Source organism: Pelodiscus sinensis, chromosome 5 (assembly GCF_049634645.1).
Source record: "Pelodiscus sinensis isolate JC-2024 chromosome 5, ASM4963464v1, whole genome shotgun sequence".
In the NCBI taxonomy this organism is placed as follows: Eukaryota; Metazoa; Chordata; order Testudines; family Trionychidae; genus Pelodiscus; species Pelodiscus sinensis.
Window position 1 is genome coordinate 5,594,751 of NC_134715.1, and position 26,325 is coordinate 5,621,075.

At 48.8% G+C, this 26,325-nt stretch overlaps 2 protein-coding genes across 2 annotated transcripts in view; one reads left to right on the plus strand and one right to left on the minus strand.

Moving 5' to 3' along the window:
* Window positions 1-26,325, plus strand: part of BTC (betacellulin) — a 156,339-nt gene that overhangs the window by 58,588 nt on the left and 71,426 nt on the right. The window lies entirely within an intron of this gene.
* Window positions 343-26,325, minus strand: part of PARM1 (prostate androgen-regulated mucin-like protein 1) — a 43,774-nt gene continuing 17,791 nt past the window's right edge. Inside the window, exons 2-4 of the mRNA XM_075929360.1 lie at window positions 11,326-12,282; window positions 5,481-5,559; window positions 343-1,984 (exon numbers count right to left, since the gene is read on the minus strand). Coding sequence (XP_075785475.1) covers window positions 1,900-1,984; window positions 5,481-5,559; window positions 11,326-12,282 — 1,121 coding nt within the window. The 3' untranslated portion in view covers window positions 343-1,899. The remainder of the gene's footprint in view (window positions 1,985-5,480; window positions 5,560-11,325; window positions 12,283-26,325) is intronic.

Consider the following 26,325-nt stretch of genomic DNA (forward strand, 5'->3'; position numbering starts at 1 on the left):
TTTTGGGTTTGAAGTTTGAAAATGCAGCCAACCTTGGTAGCCTTGATGAGCTACTGAATGTTAACCTTGCGATAACGTCCTTGCTTTAAAAACAACAGTAAAAAACCACTCTGAAAAAAGACAGGTTTGGAGTTTCATGAGGCTGTTGGACTATGTGCTCCAAGGGGAAATGCTATTGTATATTTAAAACAAGCCAGGTCTGTGTTGATCTCATCATAAATGAATCCATCTGGCTTTGTTTACGGGTAGCAGTAGCAAGATTTGTAAGCAAAAACTTGGAATTTAAAAGGGTGGCTGTTTTTAGCAAACAACCTTAAAGGAGAAAAATAAACGATAAGAAAATAATTCAATAAAGCCATTTATGTAGCAGATGACAACATTTGTATTTCTGATTCTATAGGAACAGGCGCACTATTTGTTTCCTTACAGCACTGTTTATCACATCATAAACTTGTCAGATCACCAAACACACCCGGCCGTGTTCACACAATTAGAAAAGAAAAAGGGAGGTGTCACGGTGAGAGAAGTAACTGAATTGGTCAGAAGACTTTGCTTCAGGGAACAGGATCAGAGGGGTAGCCGTGTTAGTCTGAATCTGCAAAAGCGGCGAGGAGTCCTGTGGCACCTTATAGACTAACCGAAGTGTAGGAGCATAAGCTTTCGTGGGCAAAGACCCATTTCGTCAGATGCGCCTGATGAAGTGGGTCTTTGCCCACGAAAGCTTATGCTCCAACACTTCGGTTAGTCTATAAGGTGCCACCGGACTCCTCGCCAACAGTTATTAAAACTGAAGTTGAGACTTTTTCAAAGCAACCCAACCCAAGTGTTAATTTCAAAAGAAGCTGTGTGCAATTCCCAGAGACGGTTACGAAAACCTCCACCACAGCTTCTAAACGTGCACCTAATTCTGCAAACTTTAGCTCCTGTTAAATAGTAGCAGCCTAAATGAAGGGAAGGGTGCAGATCTGGCTTCTCTTACTTGCAGTTTATTTTGGGTAGAACAATCTTCTTCACTAGCCGCGGTCAGCTCCTAGGCAGTTGTGTGTTGAGTGCAAATGTTGTGCGTCATGGACTCTGACATTGGGATGCTCCTGACAATGAATGGGGAGTCCCCTAACATTTCACCCTCCCCAAAAGAAAGTTCGCAACCGCATGGCATGTCTGCCACCTGCCTTCATTGCAGCCTCAGTGGTACCTGTGTCACCCCTTCCTGATGATCACTTCAATGTATAACACATCAGAGTGTAAGTTAGCCAAGCACCGTATGGTGTAGGCGGGGGATTTAGCCGTCAGCTGGATTTATAATGCTAACTTTCTGAAAATGACACACCCTGGGAAAAACGACCGACAATAAAAGCATCCATTTTCTGGCATGACCTTGCCGAGTTCCCCTTTTCCTCCCCCTCCTCTCTGCTGTCCTGGGTAATTTGTTTTGATCTTTAGTAATTAACCGTAAAAGCCTTGTACTGCGCGGCAGAGCTCTGACCAGAGCCCCATTAGCTCTGACCAGAGAGGGAAGATTAAAGAGGAATCAAAAGAGCAGAAGCCGTACAGATGAAAACCTTCCAGTGCTCACTTCCTCCCCTCGCTGAGATTTAATAGACCTTCCTACGTAAAAGCGTAAACTCAAATTGATTGCCCTCGTGAGGTGCCTGCCTCAGGGTTTCGAGCCCGTGACTGCATCTGTCCGCTTCAGGTCAGGCCCCTTTTGGGGGTGAATTCGGCATGGATGCTTGTCTGAATATTATGATTCCACCGTGTAGCAGAGGAAGAAGCAGCGGGAAGAGACGACCGGGGTATGGCGCTGGCACTGAATGCATCCCAGGGAGTGTGGCTTGTTTTACCAGATGAGCACTTATAAATAAGAATATTTCTCTGGTCCCAATTCACTTTCCTCTGCTAAGAGTCGTCATAGAGAGGGTTGTTGTAATTTCCCCAGGATCCATAATCATGGTCATCCAAAAGTCGTCCGTATGAAGAATGTCTGGGAGGGAGGGAAAAGACACATCTGGGGTTATTCAGGAAAGGCCCAGCACCCTATTCCACGCCTATTTCTACTCCGTGCACAGCTCTGTAGAGAGGATGTCCTGTATGGGCGGTGGGGATGCTAGGCAGGGGTTCCCAAACCGCCAACCTGGCCCCGCCCGCAGAACGCCTACTTGAACCGGCCGCCCCCAAGTGCCCATCCTCTGGGGCTGAGGAGTCTGGGGACGTGTGCCACCCACCCTCCCTGTGGCGCTGTGCGGGGAAGGGAGAGGAAGTGGCTTGGCTCCTGTGGAGGGGGCGGAGCCTAGGCAGAAGGGGGTGGGGCTAGGGGAGGGCTGGGGGCTTGCCTCCCCCATCTCTACTTTCACCCACCGCCCATGATGCCCTTGCTCCTGCAGAAACTGAAAAGCACCCACGGCTAAAACACATCTCTGTAACCAAGCACAGAGCCCTTAATGCATGAGAGAGGATAAATGGGGAGTTAGACCCAGATAAATTTGAGTTGGGGTTTTCATTCTGACTCGCTGACACCTAAGCTCTCCACTCCAGGGGCCCAAAATCTTTAAAGATCAACTCTCTGGGACAGTGACAACTCTAGTGCCTAGCTATTATTTGTACAACTGCCTCCTTGGCCCATTCGAGGGGGGACACATAACATTCAGCTCGATCCTGTCTGATTTGGGCTTTAATGTCGTCTGTGGACCATCACGGCCCCTGGCTGGATGTTGCAATACAATTGGGCCCAGTGATTAGTTTTTTAATTTGGTTTGCACTAGGCCCCATGTCTTCTAGTTTCTAACGCCTGGGACTGAGCAGTGATTCTGCACTGAGGTGTGACTATATATGAGTGTGGCAGATGGCCTGCTGATTCTCTGCAGGGAGTTAAAACCGAAATGCTTGTCTATTGATATTAAAGTTGCCTCTTGACCTCGAGTTAGGTCAAGTAGAGTGTTCAGTGCACTAGGTTTTAATAGGGTTGTTGTTTAAGCCCTGAATATTGAGTGGCCTTGGACAGGATCTCAATTGTGCGAGAATGAAGGAGACACGCCCACATCTGGAACAGAGCGTACAGATGTGGGTGCCTCCTTTCAAAAAAGATACCTTGGCATTGGAAAAAGTTTGGAAAAGGGCAACAAAAATGATTCGGGGATTGGAACGGCTGCCATAGGAGGAGAGATTAACAAGACTAGGGCTTTTCAGCTTGGAGAAAAAAAACACTAAGGGGGGAAATGACAGCAGTCTATATAATCATGATTGGTGTGGAAAAAGTGAATAAAGAAGAATTATTTATTTCTTTTCATAGCACAACAAGGGGTCACCACATGAAATTAATAGGTAGCCAGTTTAAACAAACACAAGGAAGTCCTTCTTCACACAATGCCCAATCAACCTGTGGAACTCCTTGCCAGAGGATGTTGTGAAGTCCAAGGCTATAACAGGGTTCCAAAAGGATAAATTCAGAGATGTTAGGTCCATCAATATCTAGTAGCCAGGATGGGCAGAACTGGAGTCTTTAGCCTCTGTCAGAAGCAGGGAATGAGTGACAGGGGACGCTCACTTGATTCCCTGCCTGTTCATTGCTTCTTGGGGCACCTGGCATTGGACACTGGGCTAGATGGACTATTGGTCTGACCCAGTACGGCTGTTCTTGTGACATTACTGGTGTTGCCCCCCGTCAGTGGTTTGTGATGAAGTCAGTGCATGGCGTCGGAGAGCTGGAAGAAGTGAAAACTCATTCGCCCTCCTAAATAAATGTGCTTTTTGACTCTATTCCAATCCCTTTCCTATTAGCATTGGCTGATTGTTAAAGCACATCAGATTACTGTCAGGAACGTTTATGGAAATAAGGATTTTTTTGGTGAGAATATATGCAGAAAGCGAGGGGTGTGCGTGTGTGTGTGTGTGCACGCGCACACGTGCAGGCCTTTCACGTGCTTTTACGGTGCTGCCGTATTCATGGGGCCTTGAATTCATTCCTCACAACAGGAAAAGGATCCTGCTCCCATTGAACATTACTTGGGGGACATGGTTATGGACGGGAGTTCGGATGGAGCCCAATACTTGTGCGTGTGGAGGGTGGGAAGGACTTTATTTCATTCAGTGTTTGTGTTTGCCTGACATGAATGGCATTTGGGCCCCTGCAGTTCTGGTGGTATTTTAACAGAAAAGCTATTCGCCCCAGCAAATTCCACATCAACGCAGTGCCCCAAACGCACCTGGAATTTAATTTTGAGAGACCTTAATTTCAGTGACACCTGAGCTCACCACTGCTCTGGGGCTGTTACTACACTTGGAAGGCGGAGACGCCCTTATCGACCAATCGAATAGTCGATGCACACTGCATCGACTATTCGATTAGCCAAATAATCAAAGTTTTACATCCCTAGACACGAGCAGTAAAACCTTTTTCTTTCCACCTCCATAGCAGGGCCTTTTTGTTCACTGCAGTTTACTCCCTTCCTCAGCCCCGCTTCAGGCTATTCTAGGCAGAGAGAATGCCTGCCCAACACGTGACTTCCAGGAAATTCTTGGCCAGGGAGTTCGGTGTCCGTGAAAACAAGACATTTATTTATACAGCAAGAAGAGATGCCTGTTTGATTTACCAACACCTCTGCGGTACAGTGTCCCTCCCTAATAGCAGCGAGTGGCCTGTGCAGGGCTAGTTTGGTTGTACCCCACCCTGCACCGGTGTGAATCACCGATACCTTGCTTACCTCAGCCTTCAATTAAACCCAATTAAAGATGCATCAGCCGCAGTGCTGCTCTTATTTTAAGGTTACAGATCGGGCTCTGAGGGAAGCTTATCCGAGGGATAATTATTGTTTATGGCCCCCACGCCCTGCAGTGGCTCTGGCACGGGCGGGAGGCCTTTGTCACGAGAGCAAGGCCGCCTCGCAGCTTTGACAACTCTGCAGGATGGGATCACTACAGCAGCTCCCCCAGCTCTGCTCTCCGATAACAGCGCCGCTAGAACGGCCGCGGGTTGGCCTGGGACGTGGTACTGCTCGCTCTCGGGGGACGAGTTTGCCTCCCCGCCAGCTCAGTGACAGCTGTGCACCTTGATAAAACGAGCCGGGGCTCTTATTCCTGCGGGCAGGGGTCTCCGCCACCGCCTTGCGGGTGTCCCGGCCAGAGGCTGGAATGTGGTTGCATCCCTACAGGGGACTGAGGCATGGTGATGGGCCAGCCTGCTTGTGCCTGGCCTAGCAGGCAACCACAGGTGTGCTGCTATCTGCCGCCTGCTGCTGCGGCCAGAGGGCTTGAGTGGCTGGAGCAGTCAGGCGTACGCCGCCTCTGAGCGCTGAGACCATGGAAGCGCCATCTGGGTACCTGCCGGCGCCGCCACCTCTGCTGTAACAGCGTCGGAAGGGGGGCGACGGGCCGGTCCCGTCCATGTCAATAATGTGAGTACGCGGCAGGAGAACGCGTTGCAGCTTGTCCCAGTAACAGAGCTGCTTTGCGGGTAGCTGTCTGTTTGCAGAGCGGAGGCTTACCTGATCTTCAGGAAGGCTGCCACCCCAAACACCAGCACCACCACCACGATGACTGTCACAGTAATGGCAGCAATGCTTCCTGCAAGACAGAAAAGGGCAGAAACAGGCTTTTTATAATTCAATGACCCCGTTGCCTTTCCGCATGCTTGTTCCCGGGCGCGGGGTAACGCCACGCTGGCCACGTGTGCAGACTAGCGTGGCGTGTGCCGGCAGCCCCAGCTGTGTGAGTGAGAAGGAACGCTGCTCGTGCATTGCACAAGTGAGAGTCTGGCTAAGATCTGTCCTTGTTTGTCACCGAGGCCTGGGTGTGACTGGGACTTTCACTGTGGAATGATTCTGAAATGAGACCGCCCTTTAGCTCCGCCTCCCTTCCCACACTGTCTGTTCCCGGCGCGAGTTCTAGTCCTATCCTCTAATCACTGTAACTTTCACCTGCTGACACCTGGCAAAGTGACTCAACCAGGAACCTGTTTCTCCTCTGGTGTCAATCAGAAGCACCCTCCCTGCAGTCAAATAAGGCCAAGTCTATGCTACCAGAGAAAATCGACCTGAGAGATGCAACTCGAGCTAAACAAACAGCTGGAGTCAATGTACGTTAGGTCGAATTTCTGCTGTAGCCCCACAGCAGGAGGTCGATGGGAGAAATGTTCTTGTCAACTTCCTTTACTCCTTGCGACCTGGTGGAATACTGGGGTTGATGGGGAGCACAATCTGTGGTTGATTTAGCAGGTCCTTACTAGACCAGCTAAATCAAACCCTGGGAGCTCGATCTCCAAAGTGTCGATCTCGGCGTAAGTGTAGACCTGGCCTCACACCTGCACGATAGGAATGACTAGAGGTGTCTCATTTTGGTGCCATTTAGGCACCAAATTAAATGGCCTGACTTTCAATAAGTGCGGCTGGGTGCTGAGCTTACAGTGTGTTAACAGAAGCTGCTGGATGCTTTGGAAAAATCTGGTGCTTATGCAGGCACCAAAATGAGAGCTGAGTGCTTGGAAAACAAGGTTCCCTTGAAAATGTCTAGTTACACCCCCTCCAGGCTCACTGCCTTCCTCTTGGGAGGGGCCTGTGTCTCTCGTTTTAAAAGCCCCACATGGCCATGTCCCTCCTGCCTGGGCGGAGAGCTCCCTACCCAATTTTCCCTGCGGAAGCAGGAAGCTGCAGTGCAGCTCTGGCAGGAGAGAGCGTGACGCCTGTTAATGGCCCAGTGAAAATCTCCTGCGGGCGTTTTTACAAGCGTGAATCAGCAGGTTTATGGTGGGATGAGCTGCGGGAGGCTTGCGCTCTGCCAACGCACAGTGACCCGGTAGAAGCGGCTCACTCAGAACAGACCTCATTTAAATCCCCAAGGGGACTGAGAGGGCAAAGTTTGCAACACGCCTTCAAGTGACAGGTTTATTCTTCAGTAATGAGCTTCTGAACGCAGTGCAGCCTTTAACAACTTATCCAACAGCCGACAGGCCATGGGGGCTGCCTGACAGTCATTCCAGCGCTCCTGCAGATTCGCTGGAAAAGCAGCAGCATTCCTCACCCCCCCACATCTCCCCCAGCATCAGTACTAGCTGAAGCCAAGAGTCAGGGCCAAACTTCAAAGTCTTTACTTGCTTCCTTCAATGCTCTTGTGTGCATGGTCTGATAACATTTAACACCTCCCTGCCCACACATGCAATCTTCCCAAATCTTCGGATTTCCTTTGCAGCAGGGAGATATTTGCATACAATAAAGATGGCAAACATTGGCGGTGCATGTCTGAACTACCGACCTGGGGCTTTGCAAGGTCACAACCTGGCAGACAATGAAAATGTGGTGCCTGGTTTTTTACCACCCATTAAGATAAGCCTCAAATGGCAGAGATGGGAGACTTCATCCCCCCCCCCATTCCGCCCCCCGCTGAATGATTCAAAACCAATGCACAAAAGCACAGCCCTTCGCAGAAGCCGCCGGGACTTCACAGACCAAGAGGGAAATGGTTTTGCGTCTGTAAAAACCCTGCCCAGTATGTCAGACAAAACTTTAAGAGCTCAGAAGTGTTCCTCAAAACGCATGCCCTTCCCCCCTCTCAAGAAGCAGGGCCAAGATTTTCAGAAGCTCATGGAGATGGAGGGTGCACCTTGTGAGATGCTCTGGAGGGCCTGATTTTCAAGGGGCAGGAGATCAGTGCTAGGTGCTGTGACTTGGGCAGTCAGACTCACGAGCTGCTCTGAAAAAAATGCCTACGAAAGAGGCACAGGCACATGCCCATGCCCACTGCCAATGGTGAGCCAGCAACGGAGGTATCTCCTTCAGCCCCCTTAGAATTGTCTGTGCATAGAAGAGAGCTCACTCATCACTTCTGGTGTATGCCCCTACTCTTAACCCCAAAGGGCAACAGCTGCAAAGATGGTTAAGCATCTGAATATACTTTTTGCATGACATAGAAGGAAAATCAACTTCAGAACATGGCTCTAGACTCTCTCGTTCTTCAGAATTTCCTAAAGAAAACCACTAAGGCCTTGTCTCCGCTTGCCGGAGGATTGAGACTCTTGTGATCGACCCTCCGGGGATCGATTTAGGGGGTCTAGTAAAGACCCACTAAACTGAACGTTGAGGGCGCCCCTGTTCGTGGTTGGTTGCTATTGCGAGTAGTAAGGGAAATTGATGGGAGCGTTTCTCCCGTTGACCTCCTGCTGTGGTGCCACCCCAGAAAATCGGTGCAAGGTACGTCGACTCCAGCTACACAATTCCTGTACTGCCACAGAGTACAGAACACGCCACAGAGACAGAACACGCTTACATGTGGCAGTACAGGGTTCCGTAGCCGTTCAGACCCAGCTGGGAAAAACGACAGGCTGAATGTCCGGTGACTGGTTTGAGGTGTCTCCCCGCCTGTCCAGAGGAGATGGGACACATGCAGTGGCTTGCACTGGCACTAGGCATGCTGGCCTAGGATCCAGACTGCCCGTGAGTTTGTCTTGCAAAGCTATTAGACCCGTAAATCCCCCCCCCCCATATCTTGTTTTGCTTCCCCCCCAAAAAACCAAATCAGTTAAGATAACCGACCCTTTCTGCCCCAGAACAGCTGTTATGCCACATGAAGACGCAGCACGCCACTTTGATCTATGTTGCGTGTATGACGCGGTGTTATACTGCCCCCTCAAATGTACCCGTAACACTGTCCGCACATGCCATAAAATCTACTGGGGATCAAAGGCTGGCCTGGCGCAATCCTAACTTCTTGTCTTTCTTCCCAGTGCTTGATCTTGCAGTCCTGACTGTGCTGTTCACTCTCTAGATTTGGACTTTTACACCGAGATCTCTCCCACTTATCCTGCTTACGGAGGGGGAAGAAAAGTTAATGGCTAACAGAATGAGAAGAAATAAATAAACCTCTAGAGTCGGACTTCTATTTTTAGTAAGAGTTGGGACGAGCTGGCACCAACTCAAACAACCCCAAACTTTGGGGGACTTTTGCCTCCAGATCCATATTCCAGTTAGGCATCCATCTCTTCTTCCTTTATATTTATATTTTTTTTGGCTCGCCTCGAAGGTGCCACAGAACTACTTGTCTTTAAAGTTACAGACTAACACGGAGACCTCTCTGAGACTTTGTTCTTGATGCAACAGGCCCGGTTCACAAGTATATCTACTACTCTCTAGTCTCAAACTCCTTCGTGCTGTAATACAAGGGAGTGCTTCCGTGCTGACTTACAAACGAGATGCTTAAGTTTGGTGTCTGTCACACCTCTATTTCCTGGCCCTCTCTTAACAGGGTTGCTTTGCATCACACCACACAAACCTCCTTGTAGCTGATGTTTCATGCTGTGGACTATGCTGCAGAGACTAAATGCAATCAGAAAAAAAATACACACGGATACCCCGCAGATTAGTTTGGTGTTTGTCACACCTCTGTTTCCTGGCCCACCCAGATTTCAGGGTGACTGGGACTGACTTTTCTCTAGAGGGTATCGCCGGCATGTGTCCCCTTCCACATACATTGTGTGTTGTTCAAAATTTAAGGGAGCAGGAGAGAATTAAGTTTGGCAGAAGTGTCTTTATTTTGTTTTCCCTATGGTAATTGGTCACAGGGAATGAGCCTGACTCCAGCTCCTAGACTCTACTGTGGTGACGTCAGCTCTTGGAATAGGCCACACAGACCCCCTATTCGCCACCCAAATGAGAGTGGTAGGGGGAGACCCCACCCAATAACTTAGAAAGGTTGCTCGGTGTCGCCTCAGTTTTAAAACGTCACACTCTGTACATCAAGTTACCAGATTAAATAGAAGGCCAGGTGGTTTTCCCTCTAATTTTTATGCCCATGTGGGGAATGAATTTTGTTACGCGCACCAATGTGACACACCGGTCAGCAGCAGTGTCCCCTGTAAGTTGTGAGCTTGGATGGTCACCCGGGAGCGACAGGTGCTGCCCAGAGGACTAGTAGAGCGCCTGCAGCCAGCAGCATGTGTTTCTACTGGTGGTGCACGTTCACACGTGCGTGGATGCACATAAAATTAATTCTGTACACAAATGGAAAAAATTTAGAGGGCGCGTTGGTGTGTGGTTGCGTGTCAGTAGACATACACACACACACAACGCACCTCTGACCACTTCTCAAAGATAATGTGTTCGCAGGTGACAGGGTGCCATTAATAGCCCGTGCCAGAGTGGTGGCGTGTCATTACTTCCCTGACTGGGGAATTTCCCGTCAGCTGGCGAGTTCAGGCAGCCTCCCTTTAATCCTGAACCAGTGAGGAGTTTAAAGTCCAGGACAAAGGGCTGTAGGCCATTAGAAAGCCAGGAATTCTTCAAGTTTTCTAAGGGGACAGGGCACTTCTGTAATGGTGGCAGGTTGGCTCTTGCGTAATTCCTAGAGAGATCTTTCAGTTCACTTGAGGCAAAAGAAGTGACGATTTGCATTAGAAGATGCTGCATCTGCAGCCAGCAGATGTATCGTGGTCTCTGAGCACAGGGTGTTGGAAGTGACATTTTTATAGAAACGTAGGGCTGTACGTGGGCAATTTCTGTCGGGTGTCAGACCTGACAGAACATACCTAGTCATGGCCCACGAAAGCTCATCTAATAAACCATCTTGTTAGTCTTTAAAGTGCTACATAGTCCTGTATTTTGTTTCAGCTACACCAGACTAACACGGCTACATTTCTATCACTACCTAGTCATGGGTGAACCATCTTGCCAGGGGTGCCAACAGCCTCTGTGGGCCCCTGGGCAAGACATGGGGGGGGGGAGAAGGGAACGGTGGCGTGATCTCGGAAGGGGCGGGGCCTTGAGCAGAAGGGGTGGGACTGAGGGCAGTCTGCCTTCTGTGCTGCCCAGAATGCACCAGGCTCTCTCCTCCCCTCCCCCAGAGCTGCCCGGAGCACACGGCATATTGCTCTGGACGCTATTTACAGAGCCCAGGGTTCTGGCTGTCACTGTGGCAGTCCTGGGCACCTTTGGATTGCCAGTGTCCGAGGGGCACCTATTGGCGGGCCTGCATCCTGCTGTGAAGGGATAACTTCTGTAGATGAGATTCAGCGTAAGGCTGTATGGTGGGAGGTACATAAAGAACAGAGCTGCAGCTCATGCACCAAAGCTGAATCTCTCTAGTCTGGCACTCCCAGGGAGCTGACCGGCGCCGAACCAGAGAATTTGCAGAATCACAGCAGGTCAATACCGTCTAGCAGCATGGCCAACGCTTCTAAGAGCCCCGTGAGCAGCGGAAGACGTCGAGGGGGAAATTAGAGCTAAATAACCGAACAGAACACCAAGAGCCAGGACTGAGTGCTGTTCCCACCCCCGCAACAAGGGGAGAAATGAAGCATTAAAGGGGACAGCATAAATAATACACCCGCTCAGCCCTCTGCCTCACCTGAGCTTAAAGCACGCCGGACCTCTTCCATGGTTACGCCGGTGGAGGAAGTGGTGCTCTCCGTGGAGGCGGTCTCCGCGACAGGCTGGGTGGCCAATGTCGCCTGAGATGTTTGTCTGGACACTGGGCTTGATGAGAGGGACACGGAGGGGGTGTCTTCTGTAAAGACATTCTTTGTAGTGGGGACTGCGGTGGATCCATCAGTGTTTAGCAGCTGGGTTGTGTTTTGCTTTGTAACGCTGGTCTGTGTGGAAGAACCTGTTGATGACGACGAGGTATTCGTTAGGGGAGAAAAGGTGGTTGCTGGGCTCTCGGTGGAAGGGGAGGCTGTATCTGGACCTGTTGTGGAAGGGGAGGCTGTATCTGGACCTGTTGTGGAAGGGAAGGCTGTATGTGGACCTGTTGTGGAAGGGCTGGCTGTATGTGGAGCTGTTGTGGAAGGGCTGGCTGTATGTGGAGCTGTTGTGGACTGGCTGTCTGTATCTGGAGCTGTTATGGACTGGCTGTCTGTATCTGGAGCTGTTGTGGAAGAGGGAGTTGTGTGTGGTACTGGTGAGGAAGAGCCGACTGTATCTGGAGCTGTTGTGTGTGTCAGGTTGGGAACTGAAATGCTGGAGATGTGTTCTGCAACTGTTGATCTTGCCCCAGTGCTCGATGATGTGGTGTCTGTAACGTCTGTGTTTCCTGCACTTGGGGTAAGATGCGTCGTGGCAGCTGACAACTCTTTTGGGGTGCCCGAAGAGACTGTGGTGGTGGTGTGTTCCGCTGGTTCTGAGGTGATCTTGTCCCTGGATGCGGTCGCTGTTGCTGCTGCTGCTGACTGTAGCTCGTTTGCTGTTGTGCTAGCAGCAGGGGTGACATGGACAGTGGTCGGCGTTGATTGTGACGCAGTGGCACTTCTCGCAGAAGGACTGGGAGAGGGTGTGCCTATTGAACTCACAGCGTGAACACTCAGTCCTGAGGAGAAGACACACGTGTTAGCATGGGAACATCACAGTGACGAGCTCTGAGCACACAGCAAAGAGATTTGGCATGAGCAGCCAGTCAGCCACTGTTCTACTACACTCCACTTTGACAGGGACGTTTGCCCGCAGTAAAATGGCCACTACCATTGGAATAGATCAGGGGTGGGCAATAATTTTTGGCTGGGGGCTACTTCAAAAATTTGTGAAGTTGCCCTGGGCCAGGCCGCAAGGGGCAGGGCCTAATCTGGAAGGGGCGGGCCAGAATGCTTCTGGGCTTCCCCACCCCCAGACCATAATTGGTCTGGGGGTGGGGGAGCTCCTTCCCCCCCCCTTCCCAACAGGCACCTATGACCCTGGCAGGGCAGGAAGAGGCTTCACTGACTCCCCCACCCCCAGGCCTCCTTCCACCCAGTGAGCAGCGCATGGCACTTTGAAGTGCTGCATGCTCCCTGCAGGGCGGGGGGGGGGCAGAGGAAACTTCGCAAGCTCCTCCTACCCCCAGGCCGGCCAATCAGGGCTTAGGGGCGGGGGAGCATGTGATGTCTCCTCCCACCCTGTGAACAGCGCGCGGCGCTTCAAAGTGCTGTGTGCCGCTTGCAGGGCGGGAGGAGGCTTCCTGCGCTCCCCTGCCCCCAGCCCCTAATTGACCTGGGGGCGGGGGAGTGGCAGGGCCTCTGCGAGCCGGATCAGCCCGCTTGGCAGGCCGGATCCAGACTGTGGATGCCCTTTTGCCCACCCTTGGAATAGATGGTACAGCTGAAACTTCAGGTACTAGAAGTAAGAAACTTTTTGCCTCCCACTGCATTCATTTATTTCCCCTTGGGAGCACTTATTCAACTAGAACATAATAATACTCAAACATGGTGGGTAGAGCACACCACACCCAGCAGGTGTGTGTGCTCGGTTCTGTCTGTTACAGTAGCAGGACAACAACATGGTTCGGAGCAGTGGAGCTGGGAGGAGAACTTTGCTCACAGACGTGATGTCAGGTTATACCTTAATATCCGTACACCCTTTCGGTCTGACCCAGTATGGCCGTTTTTATGTACAAAAGGTTCATAGCCCAGAGTCCTGTCTGCCGACAGTGGCCAATGCCTGATGCCCCAGAGGGAGTGAACAGAAACAGGGAATCATCCAGCGACTCCTCTCCTGTCAGCCATTTCCAGCCCCTGACAAACAGAGGCTAGCGACACCATCCCTACCATCCTAGCTAATAGCCAAGGACGTACTTAACCTCCTTGAATTTATCTAGCTCTTTTTTGAACCCTGTTAAATTCCTGGTCTTCACAAAATCCTCTGGCAAGGAGTTCCACAGACTGGCTGTATGAAGAAAAATTTCCTTGTTTTAAACCTGCTACTTATTAATTTCATTTGGTGACCCCTAATTATTATGTTATGGGAACAAGTAAATAACCTTTCCTTATTTACTTTCTCCATACCAGTCATGAGTTTATAGACCTCTATCACCCTCCCCCTTAGTCTCCTCTTTCTAAGATCTCTTTTTAATCTCTCTTCATGTGGCAGCCCTTTTCTGAACTTTTTCCAGTGTTGACAGACTCTTACAACAGTAGTCTCCAATCTCCAAGATCACTTTTTGAATTTAAGTGCAATCCAAGAATTTAAGTGCAATCAAATATAAATGCCCTTCCCCAAGGTCCCGCCCCTGCTCACTCCATCCTCCCTCTCTTGCCCATCCTCACTGACTTTCATCAGGCTGGGGCAATGGGTTGGGGGTGCAGGCTCTGGGCTTGGATTAAGGGATCTGGTTAGTGTCTGTCTAGTTAGTGTGCAGTGTTTTGATTATTTTGCCCATTTTTAATCTGAGATCAGAGTGAGCCCTGCAGCTGGATTTAACAATGTTTGCTTGGTATAATTTGACATGGGACATTGACAATTTAACTGTTATCAAGTCTTAACTTTTTGAATCTTGTCATCTACTGTTCTTAACTAATTATCTGATCCCTACATTGTCCGGCCTCCCCATAATTAATTAAAAAAATACAGGTTGAACCTCTCTAGTCCAGAATTCTCTGGTACAGAAACATCCGTCATCTGGCATGATTTCAGTTAGCTGAATGTCGACTTATCATGGGTGCAGCCAAGTTTCCCGCAGTCCCATAAAGTTCGTTTACAGCCAGCAATCCTGGCTCTTAGTGTTCTTTGATGTAATTTAGCTCTAATTTACCCCTAAATGTCTTATAACATCCCAGTTAGCAGTAGAAGTGTTGGCAATGCTGCTAGACAATACTGACCTCCCATGGTCTGGAAAATTCTGGTTCAGGACCGGGCAGGTCCCGAGAGTGCTGTACTAGAGAAGTTCATCTTATACTTTAAAATAACTAAATAATATTCTGCCCAGTTCAAAGTATGCACCAGTAAACTTAGACCAATGCTAATTAAGATACATGAATGAGAAATCTCATTCCAAATGTAGGATAGAAATAGTGATCGTGTTCAGAAAGCTACCACCATGTTGCATCTAATCTCTCTGGAACACAATCACTTAAACTCAGTCCAACAAAATTAGAAAGCAGCAAAGTATCTATTGAAATATTTCCTTCTCTTTGAGGTCTAAAAATAGAGACCTTTTTTCCTGCGCTGCTTGCCTTGTCTGCTTGCTGCAGGTGAAGATGGAGAGGAACTGAATGTTATCACTTAATTTGATTTTCTAGAGACTCGTTTTCCCACTGGAACACAGAAGGTGCATCTCCATAGCAAAAAGAACCCAGTGGCAGTGAATTTCATGATGCAGGTCAACTGATTATAAAAGCAAAACAGAAAAAAATTCTGTCTTGCAGTTTGCCAGCGATGCGCTATGTAGCCTGCTCGGCATGCCAGGAGTACCGCTCTCTTTGCAAACTCACCCATTTGCTCATCTTCACGCTGAAGAAATATTAACAAACATTTCTAAAATCTGCATGTCCTCAGCACCAGCACTCCCATACCACTTTAATCTCCAATGGCCTTTCATTGACGCTCTGTAATCTTTGACCTGCCTGTCACTGGTTTACATACAGGATGGCTACATTGTCACTGCAGTGCCTAAATACCGGACACACCATGCCAACCGTAATTCCAGCATCAGCTGGGAGTTGAACATAGTCACCTTATGATGCTGGCCTGTTTCTGACTGTGTGAAGGCCAGCACTCCCTACCGATCCAGATGGCGTTGAAGTATGCTGGTCTGGCAGAATATTTTGTTTGCATCAGTGAGAGCACACCTATTAAAAAGACAACTGCTGTCTCCACTTTGGGACTGCATGTTTGAAAGCACCAGGTGTCAGGGAAGTAATGACTGCTGTAGGACATCCCTCCATGCTAGCTGCAAAGTCACCGTGAAATGAAACAGGGACGGGAGCTACACTGAAAAATATTTAAGAGGGTTACACTGGCTGTAACACCATGGTAAGCTTGAACGTCTAATTTACCAAAACCCCCTCCTTCAGTCTCTCTGAAAGCAGCTTCCTTCAGCCAAGAGCACTTCAGCACCTGTATAGTCAACTTAACCTATTCAATACAAAACTCCGGTCATCTGAAGAAGTGGGCTGTGCCCATGAAAGCTCATGATACCATCTATAAAGTGCTACCAGACCATTTGTTGTTTTTTTTTCTGTACAGACTAACTCAGCTACCCCCTGAAGCTACTATTCAATACACGTTAGGCTCCTGGAAATAACACAAACCGCATCTCTCCTCCACTTCCTTTTTCCCTTCTTAGCAGGAAGATGAGTCAGTCTTTTCTTTCTCTCAGATTTTAATTTTTCTTCTAATCTACTAGGCCAAATTCAATGTTGACCCATTTCTGTCTTCTTCCTTTGGCTACAGAAGGAACGTGCAGACAATACACAACATGCGAGTCATTTTTATTCTTGTGGCGTTCATTTATTTCTATACACAGATTATATTCATTTATTTCTATACATGCAGAGGGGTTGCGTTCATTCAAACACCAATAAGCAGCGTAATTAATTAATTATCGTATGCTGCAAGTCCGACTATGTGTGGGTGGCAATTACTAGGTTAAATTTCAACATCCATTCTAACCTTTTTTTCCAGTTGCTCATTATAAAATTCTTTCTGAGCTGAAATCTTTCTGGGCTTGGTCTCATCTGAAGGTGAAATTCCTAAGCTGAGTTGCTTGGAGAAAACGTTAAAGGTTTAATGTTGACTGGAAACGATGGAAGGGGAACTGGGGAATGGTCTATGATGGACGCATGAGAGGTTACTTTTTCAAGCCAAATATGGAAAAGGAATTTCGACATTCAGCTCAGTTTTGGATAACTCAAGTGATGGAAATGTGACGGCGCGTTGGGGGTCCCCCGTCTCCTGCACCCCAAAATGGCACAAACAGACTGCACCAGCCAGTGGAATTGAGGGTGGTTTATTGCTCCTCCAGCACAGCGCAGCACAGATGTAATCTGGTTACAGGAACTGGGCTAGGATGCCTCAGGCCCCCTTGAGATGGGGGAGACTGGGCCCCTAAACTCCAGCCCCTTCCCCTAGGCTCTCCTCCATCCCTCAGACAGCCAGCAACCAACTAACTAAATTCCCTTCCAGCCCTGCCCCCCAGCCAGGGCAGCATTCCACCTTCCTTTGTTCCTCTCCATGGGGGGTGTCTGGCCACTGGTTCAACAAGTTTGGCACTACCTTTGCATAGTGAGGTTTTCCCTGCTGGGTCTTGCTCCAGACAGCAGGGGTCACCACAGCCCAGCAAGTACCCCCACTACGTCACAGGAAATAAGACCCATCAAACCTGCCTTGATTTGATGATCTCCTTTAGATTTGGAGACAATTGGGTGGGAAGATGTACAGCAGAAAAGTTCCAATGTGTGCAAGTACCGTGTGACTTTGGGAATTCCTCTGTGTTTAGAGGTGCATCTTCAGACCCCACTTCATAAGGACATCTCTGCTGACGGGCTGTTCAGAGGTTTCGGGGTGGGAGAAAGGTACAATATATCCTGGAATTCCTAGGCACCGTGAGCAGTGTTCGTGCTGCTCTATTATTAAGCCAAGGACAGTGCGGACCCTATATCTCCTATGCTTCTTTTGGTGGAAAGCGATTCTGGCCTGCAATTGTGCATGACTGCAGTGGGAGGGAAAAATCTCTACGTAACCTCCCACTAGCGCCCCTGCGGAATGCAGAGGATACAAAAAGCTCGGGAAAGTAGTGGCGTAGAGCAGTGGTGGGTGAACCTGGCAACTTTGAGGCTCCAGTGTGCACTGAAGCTTTACGGTGATCCCCCAAACCAACTCCCCACTGGGCTGCTCTATGCTCAATGCTCCTCTAAGCTGGTAGCATAAAATACTGATGGGGAAGTCACAATGCACAGGTCTGGGGCGGTGCTGTGTCTGCACCAGGACTTGCACGCTGTGTTTTGAGTGGGTTGGGATGCAGCCAGTTCAAGCTCCCACCCAAACAGGTCAAATAGCCCGTAAAAATGTCCCTTTTAAATACAGCCAAATCTTCAGCCTTGCAGAATGGCAGGTAGGCAAAAAGCATTCCTGTTGCTGCACTGCCATTGCTGCTGCAGGTGGCCGGCCAAGCAGAGGGGAAGCCGATGTTTAAATGCTGGGCCCATGATGAAATGGATCGATACTCTCCTTTCGCCGTGCAGATAGCTATTTGTGTCTGTGTGGTTCAGACTAGTGCAGGTTGGCTCTGGTTGGCCACATGCAGACGCAGAGAGTCAAGAGGTATCGTGATGGTGTCCGCGCGGCTGTCCGTTGTTGAAAGCAGCACACGGGCACATAATTTGCAAATGCCATTTGTAAAGCCCAAGGGCTCTTGAAATACATAGACATCCAGTAGAAAACCCGGAGTAGGCAGGTGGCGTGTCTACTCTCAGGTATCCGGCCGCACGGCGGCTGTTTTGTGCGGAGGCTTTAAGTAGAAAGTCCCCCTATCGACTGTAATGTGAGCTGTCTGTGGGAGACAGCGCGGCTCAGTGGCTAAGGCACGGTGACCCCCAGGACTTGGGGGCAAGTCACGTTGTCTCTCGTGCCTCCAGGACTCCATCGGTGAAGTGGGAATATCTGGCGCCTTTGTGAACTGCCTTGGGGTCTGAAAAAAAGTGCTGTAGAATTCTCTTCTCCCTCTTTTCCCCTCCCCCCCCTTCCACTCCTGCCTTGACGCACGCCTTAGCTCTTCCCACTAGGCTGGACTGCACTAGCTCATGTGCTGCCAGTCAGACCCATCATGCTGTCTCCAACATGGCTCAGTGACTCCTTTGTGTGGGTCTCTGAATCCTTAGCTTTGCCATACCCCCGGAGAACTCATTCACAATTCCCTGCTGGTGAAGCTTCTTGTGTCCCTGCGTGTTTTTCTCCTTCCTCCCCACCCGTGAAAGTTCAGTAAAAGTAGGGGCAGATTTAGAACGAGTCTGTGTGTGACCCATGAGCAAGAGCGGCCTGGCCTTCGGCGGCATTACAAACCAGAAGACGGACAATTAGAGCACTAACATTTTTATAAGAAAACGTGGTGAAGCGTAAACAATCATGGCTTCATTAAGTGGCATCTGGTGGTGTTTTAAATTCTCAGCCTCCTGCAGACAGAAGGCTAGAGCTCTAACAGGGTTCTACCTGCTTTTATGACTGATTCAGTTAAATGTGGATGGGATTTTACAAGGTACCGATCTTGAATTCTTCCTCCTTGCTAAAATGTGCTAGGTACCTACTGCTTAACTGTCGTCTAAAACTTCCACTAGAAATTGTAAACACATGAATACAGGGGCCAAGGTTTAAAAATGGAGCTTGATTTTTTTTTCTAAAGCACCTAAGGGATTTAGGAACATGGGTGCTATTGAAAGTCACTACCTTGTGAGTCTGAATTCCTTTGCTGAAAATTGCTTTCTGAAAATCTTCCTCCTAAGTAAACAGCCTGATGTGCTGAATATCTAACAGCTGCCAGGCTGCATGCTCGGGGACTTCTGAAATTCAGGCCAATTACCGAGATCTTGAAATAGGAACTTCAGACACCTGTTAAAAGTGTTGTCGTGGCTTTTTTTTTTTTTTTTTTTTTTGCTCCATTACCTCCCTTACTTAACCGTGCCTTTTAAAATCACTCTGTAACCACAGACAAACATGACATAGCATTTTCTTTCATTCCTAAAACTGGACACGTAAAGGGCATTTCATCTTCTGCTCGCCTGCCCCTTCCACCCCAAGCTGATTTTTGCCATAGGTGACTGGACACAGGCCAAAATCAGGCGCTTCAGCTGCAGGGGGTGGTTTCAAATGTGTCCTGGCAATGGCTCAGGAGAAGAGTGTCATGGCCTGGCTACAGGACAGAGGTGAGATAGCAAAGCCCCCCAGTCACCCAGCTGATGGGTCCATTTATGGTCTGTTGAGTTGCTAGTGCTAGGAGACCCAAACAGGGATACTCCAGGGAACCCAAGGCCTGTTGTAGGAGTGATGCTATTCGGAAAGCTGGTCTGTTACCCAAGGAAATCTCTGTTGGGGGGCTGCCTGTGAGTAGCTGGGACAACCCCCTTCTGCTTTTTTCCTCCTTCTTTCATCTTGGTGGTGGAGATGGCCACAGAGGCTATGTCTACACAGCAGCATGATTTTGGAATAACTGACATTATTCCACAATAACATAGTCCACGTCTACACGACAAGCAGTTATTTCGACATGTCGTCGAGCCAGAGGACTTCTTACTTTGGCTCCTGTAACCCTCATTTCATGAAGAGTAAGAAAGCACTCTTCCTCCGGCTTCCATCTCGGACTTCCCGCTGCGTAGACAGCGCCAAAAGCTGAAATAAGCTATTTCGACGTAATTGATGCATCTCTAGCTGCATAGCTTATTTCGGCTTTAGCCCTGCTGTGGAGACGTGCCCAGAGAGGAACTCCGGGGTGGGGCATCAGGGAGCAAAGCAGACTCTCTAGAGCAATGCTCTCTTCTGGGTTCGCTGGGTTCTCATCGGTGAAGCCTGTTTGGCGAGGGAGGGGAAACGGGAGCGGTGTGACCACACAGTGGTTGGGTGCCAACCGTGTTTGCGGTCTCAGAGAGCTCCTTGAATCAAGACCAGCCGCCCCTCAAATGGTTCCATAGTGTAGGTCGTATAGTCACAGAGATTTTTGGAGATCCCTACCTCTCCTGATGGTGCTCCCTACCAGCTTGAGAGCCATGCGACCTCCCTGTGTCACCAGCCGTGCCGGCCTGGGAAAGAGGCCTGATGTGGCTGTTCCTGCAACCGGCTAAACACATTTCGATAAATACTGAAGGTGCTTCTTGGTAAGCTTGTATGAAGGGAGAATGAAGTTCTGGGCTTCTAGCTGCAGACGTGTGTGCAAACCAGAAGTGGCTGTGATGGAGATTCACTCACTTATTTTCCGCTAAATAAAACTACCTTACTGGCAAACCTGAAAAAACTAGTAGCCCTGGGCCCTTTTTTCCTTACACTGGTGGTGAAGATTCCCCTAGAGAGCAAGAGCTGCAGAATGATGCAGATAATCCCTGGGTTCCAGACCCGTGCCACAGGCATGGAACATCCCAACTTTTGAAATGTGAGTGAGTGTTCACGTGAGGACAAACAGAAATCAATACCGGTTCTGGCTGACAGCTCTATTTTTTAGCTCAAGGGATTGTTCCCCACAGTCACCTGATTTCCCACTGTTGCTGAAAAATGAAGGGTAAGAATTCATTATTAGAGTCAGGCAGGCCACATCCCCCACTAATGCAACATTAAATATTACCTTCATTGCTTAATTTGCTTGCTGGACGCCAACTGTTTTGTGCAATGCAAACGGCAAGTGCCAATACTCCTGCAACATCAGCAAATCTGCTAACGAGTAGGCCAGCAATGTCCTGTCGGGAGCCACTGCTGGCTTTCTCTTGTCTAAGCTCCTTGGGATCAACTGGAATGCTGTGCCACATCCATTGTGGACACGCACTATGAACTACATTCATCCAAGAGGCCAGAAACCAGCGGTAAGAACTGACTGCCTTGCAGTGTAAATGTTGCAGGCCTCTTCCCTCTGAGCCCACTGAGGAATATCAAAAGAAACTGCACCATCTGCTCAAGAAACTCCCTACTACAGCTCTGGATCAAGTCTACACAAACACCCCCCTAGGATACTCCTAGTTGGAGTTCTATCTGCTCCCCAAGATCCATAAACCTGGAAATCCCAGACATCCCATCATCTCAGGCACTGGCACACTTACAGCAGGGTATGTGGACTCTCTCCTCAGACCCTGGGCTACCAGCCCTTCTTGCTATCTTCGAGACACCGCTGACTTCTGAGGAAACTACAGAACATCAGTGATCTTCCTGAAAACACCGTCCTGGCCAGCATGGATGAGGCAGCTCTCTACACCAACACTGCACACGATAATGGATTATTAGCTGTCAGGAACATTATCCCCGATGACACCACAGCACTCCTGGTGGTTGAGTGCTGTGACTTTGTCCTCATTCTATTGTCCTCAACTATTTCCAATTTGGGGATAATGTAAACATTCAAGTTAGCGGCACAGCTCTGGGCACCCGCATGGCCCCACAATATGCCAACATTTTTATGGCTGACCTAGAATAATATTTCTTCAGCTCCAGTCCTTTGGCATCCCTTCTCTACTTACGCAACATTGATGGCATTTTCACCCCGTGGACCCACAGGAAGGGGAGTTTTGAAGAATTCCCCAGGGATTTCAATCAGTTCCACCCCACCATCAACCTCAGCCTGGACCAGTCCACAAAGAGATCCAAATCCTAAACACTGCAGTACAAACAATGGTCACAAACACCTCCCTATACCAGAAACCGACTGAACGAGATAGTCTTACCTCCAGGCCTCTGGCTTCCATTGTCGACAGCCAGGCCCTAAGACACAACCAGATTTGCTCCAATCTCACAGAGACAAACACCTACGGGATCTTTATTGGGCATTCTTAAAACTTAAATACCCACCTGGGGAAGTGAAGAAACCAATTGATGGAGCCAGACCAAGTATCCAGAAGTCACCTACTTCAAGACAGGCCCAACAAGGAAAACAACAGAACACCCTTCTTCATCACTGCTTAAGTCTCCGCTTAATCCCCTCCATGTGTCATTGACAATCTACAACCCATCCTGGAAAACTATCCCTCACTCTCACAGGCCTTGGGGGACAGGCTAGTCCTTGCCTACAGACAGCCCCCCAACCTTAAGCAAATGCTTTACCAGCAGCCACACACCGTATCACAGATACACTCCCCCAGGAACCCACCTCTGCAACAAACCCCATTGCCAACTCTATCCACACATCTATACAAGTGACACCATCACAGGACCTAACCACATTCGGGGCTCTTACAATTGCACATCCACTAGTGTGATCTATGCCATCAAGTGCCAGAATGCCCCTCTGCCATGTGTATTGACCACTCTGGACAGTCTCTGCGACAAAGGATAAATGGACCCAAATCAGTCATTAGGAATGATGACATACACAAACCTATAGGGGATAGAGATGCAGCTGTGTTAGTATGGTCTAGCTGAAGCAAAAGACAGGACTATGCAGCACTTCAAAGATTAACAGGCTGGTTTATTAGGTGATGAGCTTTCGTGGGCCAGACCCACTTCCTCAGATCAAATTGTGGAAGAAAATTGGCATGACCATATATACCAAAGTGATACAATCAAAAAAAAAGTGAACACACATAAAATTGACGAATCAGATTTAATAACAGAGGAGGGTTGAGGGGGGAAGGTTAGTGTCTGTCAGGTAATGACATTAGGGGTGATAATGGAGGAAGTTATCTTTGTAATGGGTGAGATAATTAGCATCTTTGTTAAGACCTATATGTTTAACCTCCCTGGACATTCAGTCATGGATTTAAAAGTAGCTATCCTTCTCCAAAGGCATTTACCAGACACAGACAGAGGGAGACAGCTGAACTGGAATTAATTGACAAGTTTGACCCCATCAACTTAGGCTTGAATAAAAATATGAACTGGTTAACACATTACAAAGGCAATTTCCCTGCCTTTGATATTCACATTTACACATCAAAAGCTACAAATGGGACATATCCAGCCTGAGTCAATTAGCGTCATTAACACTGGTCCTACAATTGACAAGTAACTGTCTTTGCTGTTATGTATACTCTGGATTCTGCAATTTCCACTCCAATTTCTCTGATGAAGTGGGTTTTACCCAGAAAAGCTCATGATCTAATATATTTGTTAGTCTCTAACGCTATGTCTACGCAGTGGAGCTATTTTGGGATACCAGAAGTATTCCGAAATAGCTATTCTGCATCTTAAGAGCAAACCCGTTATATAATGGATTCGCTGTTCCAACATCCCTGTAAACTTCATTGCACGAGGGATAAGGGACATTTTGGAATAGCACCTTAGTTTGAAATATCAAAATAAGCTATGCAATTTGCTTAGCATTAATTGTGTAGCTTACTTTGAGGTAAGGGTGCTGTGTAGACGCACCTTAAGGTGCCACAGGACTGCCCGTTATCCTCTCTAAAGTCTGTTGTTTTCAAATAAATCATTGTAACTTCAGCTCCCTCCTTTAAGTGAGCATTTGAGGTTATTAAAATAGATTGTTTCACTGTGCTCATTTAAGGTACAAGCTGGTCTAGTTTAAAGGAGAGAGGGGAGGTATGCAGTTTTCAGCAGCCGGCTGTATTTCCTTGTCTAACACAGGGATGCTAATAGCACAGTTTACAACAGACATTGTTAGGCAGTGACCTCTTGTGCTAAAAATTGCTAGGAGGCAGCTGGCTGAGTTTTTTGAGCAGCTCGTAAAGAACAGAACGCACAGCAATTTAATGACTGCAAGTCAAAGAAAAGGATGGTACATGAACTCCCTTGGTGCTTTCATAAGGTTGTAAGCAACTAAGTAGAGGGAAGGGGATATTCTGAACAAAGAGCCGTCCCGAGACCACGGAGGAGGTGTGTGTGCATATGTTCAAGATCTAAAAGACATCCTGTATCTTTGAGAGGGGAAGGTATTTTCTCCACTCTGCAAGAGGAGGTTGCAGTTCACCAGGTACATTTTGCATTCATGGAAGGGGTTCTTGGATTGAAGCGCTGCTGCAGTGTAGCAAGTGTGTACATGTGGTGCGGAGTGTGCAGTGTTTGGACCAGGGATGTTAAATTTCGATTAATCACCTAATCAAGTAGTCGATGGAATTTCCATCGACGACTCGATTAGTCGATATGGGGGAGGGGGAGCGCTCGCTCTCCCACTGTGCTTCTCTCTTTGAAATGTACAAGAGCCGCGGCAGCTGCTGTACATTTCAAAGGGAGAGGCAGAAGGAAGCCGCACCAGCGGGGAGCAAAGCAGTCTTCACTGGCGCGGGTTCCCTTCTGTGCCTCGTGTATATTCCAAAGGGAGAGGAGCAGCAGAGGGACCAGTGGGACTGTTTCAATCCCCGCTTGCACTGTTTCCCGCTGTGCCCTGCCTTCCCCGCCCCCCGCGGAAATGGTACCGGGGGGGGGGGGGGAAATGGCTTTTAAGCTGGCTCCCCCCAGCACCGGCTCCTGTCCCCCCCCCTTTGCTGCCCCTCTCTGATAGAGGCAGCAAGGGGGGGAAGCGACTAGTCGCTTACATCCCTAGTTTGGACCAAAGTGCCCATGTGCCAATGGCTCCATAGTTGCCCTGGATTGGTTGCAACTCATTCTTGAGAGCCCAGACAGTAACATTTATTCCAAGGCAGGCTGGTGCCCTCCGAGCCGCTCTCGAGAAAGAGGCACCTTTGTGGTGAGGGCTGTTGCGAATGCTACAGATACGGGAACTGTGAGCACTAATGAACTGCGGTGCAGGAGGCGACCAGACAACAGCGAGTTACTTTCAAAGCAAAAGGGAATGCGAGGGGGGGGAGGGGGAGGGCGATTTTTTTTCTTCTACCACAGACAAAATTACACACGCAGCAAATGTAAGAGAACAATCGCCTTGTGTTACTGTAGCCCACCCACCAGGGAGTGGCACTTGGACCACTGACAGAGAGAGAGAGAGAGAGGAGTTTGCTCTACAGTCATCGCTGAAAGGCTGCTGGCTTTGAGTTCCAGCTGTAGAGGCTCCTGCACTAAGCTCCAAAGGTCCTAGGTTCGGTTCCGCAGCTGTTGGTGTTAAAAATAACCTCTGGAAATCACACTTCCATTGTACAAATGGCTCTGCCTTTTCTAACCGCATCAAGAACTAGAAACCAGGTACAGAGATTGCTGCCTCCTGATTGACCTGGTAAGGTGCATTGATTGCACTTGGTACTGTTTCACTGAGCAGGGCAGTAACTCTCCGGAGCACAGAGGCCTGATAAGCAGATTCCCAACCTCACCCTGAAATAAAATGCCAACACACCTACTACTTCTAGCCTTCCTCGGAGTTCTGACACAAGTAAACTGGTGGGTGTGGCTCTCTATAGCTCACACCACTTTGGATTATATACATAGATTAGCCAATCTTTGTTTGCCTGTTTCTTACCAGTGGGTTTGTTGCCTTAAATACTGAACTGACTTCCTGCTACCTGGGTAAGAATGGACGATTAATACCCCTGTTACTTCCTGTATACGTAAGTTTCCATAGACGTAGGTGTACTGGTAGCATTTTTCTCAGTTCTGTGCATTCTTGCTGCTGCCTCCCAGGCTGTGTCTACACTTGGCCACTTATTCCGGAAAATCAGCCGCTTTTCCGGAATAAGCTGCGAGCTGTCTACACTGGCCCTTGAATTTCCGGAAAAGCAACGATGCTCTACTGTACAAAATCAGCCGCTATTCCGGAAAAACTATTCTGCTCCCGCTCAGGCATAAGTCCTTATTCCGGAACACTGTTCCAGAAAAGGGCCAGTGTAGACAGCCCAGTAGTCTTTTCCGGAAAAAAGCCCCGATCGCGAAAATGGCGACCGGGGCTCTTTTCCGGAAAAGCGCGTCTACATTGGCCACAGACGCTTTTCTGGAAAAAGGGCTTTTCCGGAAAAGCAGCCTGCCAATGTAGACGCTCCTTTTCCGGAAAAACTGAAAACGGAATAGTATTCAGTTTTAAGCAGTTCCAGAAATTCATGCCAGTATAGACACAGCCCCAATGTTTTATAAGGAAAGGTTA